General features: G+C 38.3%; 1 protein-coding gene across 1 annotated transcript; it reads right to left on the reverse strand.

The window, feature by feature from the left end:
* Positions 1 to 2,834: 2,834 nt before the first annotated feature.
* On the reverse strand, positions 2,835 to 3,527 carry LOC119653489 (malate dehydrogenase-like). Its single transcript, XM_038058117.1, has one exon. It carries the CDS (start codon positions 3,525 to 3,527, stop codon positions 2,835 to 2,837), a length of 693 nt encoding a protein of 230 aa, XP_037914045.1.
* Positions 3,528 to 4,157: the final 630 nt, after the last annotated feature.

Below are 4,157 nucleotides of genomic sequence, written 5' to 3' on the forward strand. Positions count from 1 at the left end.
AGGAGCAGGAGTGTGTACCTCATATTCGATAGTGTTCTTACCAGTGATGGTAGAAAAGTTAAAGGGTTCAATTTTAATTTTCTTAAAGGTCATGACTCGATCATCAATTATACTAAGCGATGCTCCTGTATCGATTAAAGCCACGGATTTGTTTTGGTTTATTGTTATTTCTATGATAGGTAGTTTTTCCGAGGCTGATTTAGAAAAAAAATTGATTTTCGGTGTTATTTACTTCTGAATTATTTGACCTATTTTGTTTTTGATATTGTTTTGATTTTTTTTATAGTTTTCATTTTTTCTGTTATTCTGATTATCTTCTACATTTTCATTATCCATGGGTTCTGGAAGTGGTCGTCCCCATGGTTTCCAGTTTTGTTTCTGCCCTGAATTATTACTTCATTTACTTTGACCTGACCGATTGTAGTTTTGAGGATTAGAATTTTGACTTTGCCCTGGGAAAACATTAGAATTGTTGGTATTGAAATGTTTCTGTCGTCCGTTATCGTTTGAAATGTCGTTATTATAGTACCTATGTCGGTCATTGTCATTGATGTCTGGTTCGTATTGTCTAGAGTTATAGTATCTTTTCCCATCATTTTGGTTGTAATTATTTGAACTGAACTGAATTTTGTTTTCTTTGTGATTATTACAGTTTTTATATCTCCTGTATTGTGGTCTGATGCATTCATCTTCAAACCTTCTCATTCACATTATGCTAATAATTTTATCTATGTCGCTTTCGTCATAAATTTTATCCAATGGAATTTCTTGACTAATATCTTTTGCTGTATTAGTGAGTAATGAATTTACATTTGTCAAATCTATACCTAAATCTTCCCTATAATACATTTTTAATTCCTCGGATTTATATTTTATTTTTTGCACTTCTTCCGCTAATTCACTTACGGTGTTGACCCGCAATCTGTTGATTCTTCTATAATAGCTTCGAAGGCTCTACGTCCGGCCTATACCGTAACTTCAACTGCTGCTTGATTAATTGCCAATTATCCGGTTCAGGTATGTTGATAATTACATTCTTCGCATCGCCCTGGATCTTTTCGTAGAAGATCGTCCTCACTGCTGTTTTCTGCAACTCCTCTTCTGTGATTCTACTTAGGTAGTACTCCATGCTGCTAATGAAGCTATTGATGGTTATATCTCCACTGCCAGTAAAGTTATTCATGAAACGAATTTCCTTTAAAATTTTCTCCCCTTTTTCTGTCATTGACTGATTTGTCGACATTTGTTGAAGAGCAGCCGCTAATTGTTGCAGCTGATGTTCCTTCTCTTGTAACTGCGACTGTAATTGTCGAATAGTGTCCTCCATTATGTAACTTTCTATTTGTCTCCTCGTATTGAAGGCACTCCCCCTCTTTTGCTTTCTATTTTCCGTCTCCACTTTTTCTAACTTGTGAGTTGACTCTACCTTATTTACCTTATTTGTCTAGATCGTACCTTGATCTTTCCTGTTTACCAGTTTCGCAGTTTTAATTGTCTGTTCTTTTCATTTATCATTTTATCACTTCTTTCACAGTCTCCTCAGTCACAGTTTCTATTTCACTGTTTTTATTTTATTTTATTTTATTTTATTTATTTGGGTCGATGGGCAGCCTCACCCACCGTTTCAAAACCTTTTGGCTTCCTGTGGTTTGCCCAAACAGGATTTAATTATTAACCGGTAATTATCTTCCCGACATTTCCGTTTTTTTGTAGCAGAGTATATTGGTGTACCTTCCCGGCTTTACCAAAACTATACTTTTTTTAATTATTAATTATGTACGATTTTATTTCGCCGAACTATCCTTCACGGTATTTTCGACTAATCGCGTTTACCGACTGCGCCAGATTTGTATTCGCATCACCGAGCAATGAAAAATAAGAAAGAACTTCCACGTTCACAACATTAAAACACTTTTGTACAAAGTTCCAAAAAAATTTATTAATTAATTATTCACAAATTGACATAATGACGGCTGGATAACAAGAATCGGAATACTCGAGGAGAGCTATGCATACTTGGCTTATATTCAAAATTAATGCTGATGCAATGTCTGCACCTTAGCCAGGTGTAGTATTGCATTCTGACCTTTGTACGTCTGCTACGTTTCCGACACATGCCGGTCTAATTGACTCAGCAAGTTTTTAATATCATATGTATTTGGCGTATACATAACTCGCGTGGAGCCGTAAGTCTCCGGACCCGAGTGTCGCGATCGAGAGGGAAGATGCACGATCATGGTTTCTTCTGCCTCAGATCATGATTGAGTCGTGGCCCCTGGAGTTCCCTACCTTTCTTGACATTCTCAGGCCATTATTTCAGAGGATGTCCCTAATCCTCGAAGTCCTCAAATAAAAAAAAAATTATTCACAATTAATGATATATTCACCCACTCCAAACAGAAAAAAATAAGTATAAAAATAAAAGAAAATTGAAAAGTAATAATATATGATATATAAACGAAAAGAAAAATTTAAATTAAATCAAAGAAAAAGATGAAAAAACGAAAAGAAATTAGATCCACTGATTAAAATTAACACTTACACGTTGATTCACTCCGAGCTCGGCGTGGTGTGTATTTATGGTGGTCCTGATTCTGTTTGAGGATTAAAAATATTTAGAACATTAAAATACGAATTTCATTCATTTTCTTCGAGATACCAAAACTCGACCGAATTATCCTTTCAAAAGCCCTTTGAGAGTTCGTGGTGGCTTCTAGGGTTGGTTTTCGATGCGTCGCGTTCCGTACGGTTAGCAATGAACCAGGCTTCCTGCACTACCAAACTCTTAACCAAAATCTCTTAAATCACTTCCTGTTCCGCGGAACGGACACAGATCAAAATCGCTTTAGCCCTCTTCTCGTTCCAGCCTTAGCTTTCACACCTTCTTTGCCAGCTTCTTGGATGCGCACTGTGATTTTCTCAAGACCGGGCTGCGAAAACGACACTTTTGGTTTGCATTGTGATACCACCGGAATATTTGTAACACCAGAATGTCCACCGATAACCGGAATATCAACGGTATTCACACCAACTTTACATGAATCAGAAATGAATTTTCGAGCAAGGACAATATCCAAAGTTGAAACACCGAAGAAACGAAGCGGATAGTACTTTCCTTTGGATTTCAGAACTTCTGCGGCAGTTGGTACACACAAGTTCACAGGAGTTGTAATAATCGCAATTAAAGCCTTTGGACAATTGTCCGCAATGGCAGAAGTCAAATCGCGAACGATACCAGCATTGGTGTTGAACAAATCATCTCGAGTGCTTCCAGTTTTAGGTGGCACGCCCGCTGTGATAACAACTCCATCGGCGCCTTTAAAACAATTAGCAACTTTTTTTTGTTGAGGATCAGCAACTTGCTCTGCTCCAACGTATCCCTTTACACTCTTGGCTATGTCGATGTGGGAAAGATCGGCTTCAAGTGTCAGAACAGGGGTGGTACTGATACCACCAGATGCTCCAGCGAAAATTCCTCGATCGTTACCTCCCGTCTTCACGGCTGCCTCCGGTACCAATCCAAACATTTTCCCTATCTCACCGGCCAGTCCAGCTGTTCCACCAAGAACCGGTCCTCATGCTACGCTCGCCTTGAACTCTGTTGAGTTCGTCTTGCAGGAACATGCGAGTGCGCCTACGGATGCAGCAAATCATTCCTCTCTGTCAAGATTAATTCGTCCAAATGCATTCAATAATGTGCAATCTGCGGCTAACATAAGGGTGATTGCACATTATGAAATGCATTATTTGAGCAAATTAATTCAAAAAGAGGCGACAATTCCGCTCGCATCGCGAAGCCGCGGTCACTACACAGTGCACTGCTAATACAATTAATTCCCCTTGTATACTTTGTTTTCGAGAAACGAATCTTTTAGGGAACAGTTCTGCTTATATAGCTTTTCAGACTCTAAAAGATTTGAAAAATTCTAGATTACTTCTTAAAGTGTATAGTACTACCGGTTTCATGGCATGCAAATTCCCTTGTTTCTTCATTCTCTGGTGCTTAGGCCTTGGGAAAATTCATTTGATTGGACGCGGTGTTTTCTGGTTTTCCTCCCGCGTAGCATTCCCTACTCTTTCTGCCATTCTTTCCCGCGATCCCTTAATCCCAACTTGAACCTATTTTAAATTCGTTTTAATTGATCATTCTGTCTTTT

Source organism: Hermetia illucens, chromosome 4 (assembly GCF_905115235.1).
Source record: "Hermetia illucens chromosome 4, iHerIll2.2.curated.20191125, whole genome shotgun sequence".
In the NCBI taxonomy this organism is placed as follows: Eukaryota; Metazoa; Arthropoda; class Insecta; order Diptera; family Stratiomyidae; genus Hermetia; species Hermetia illucens.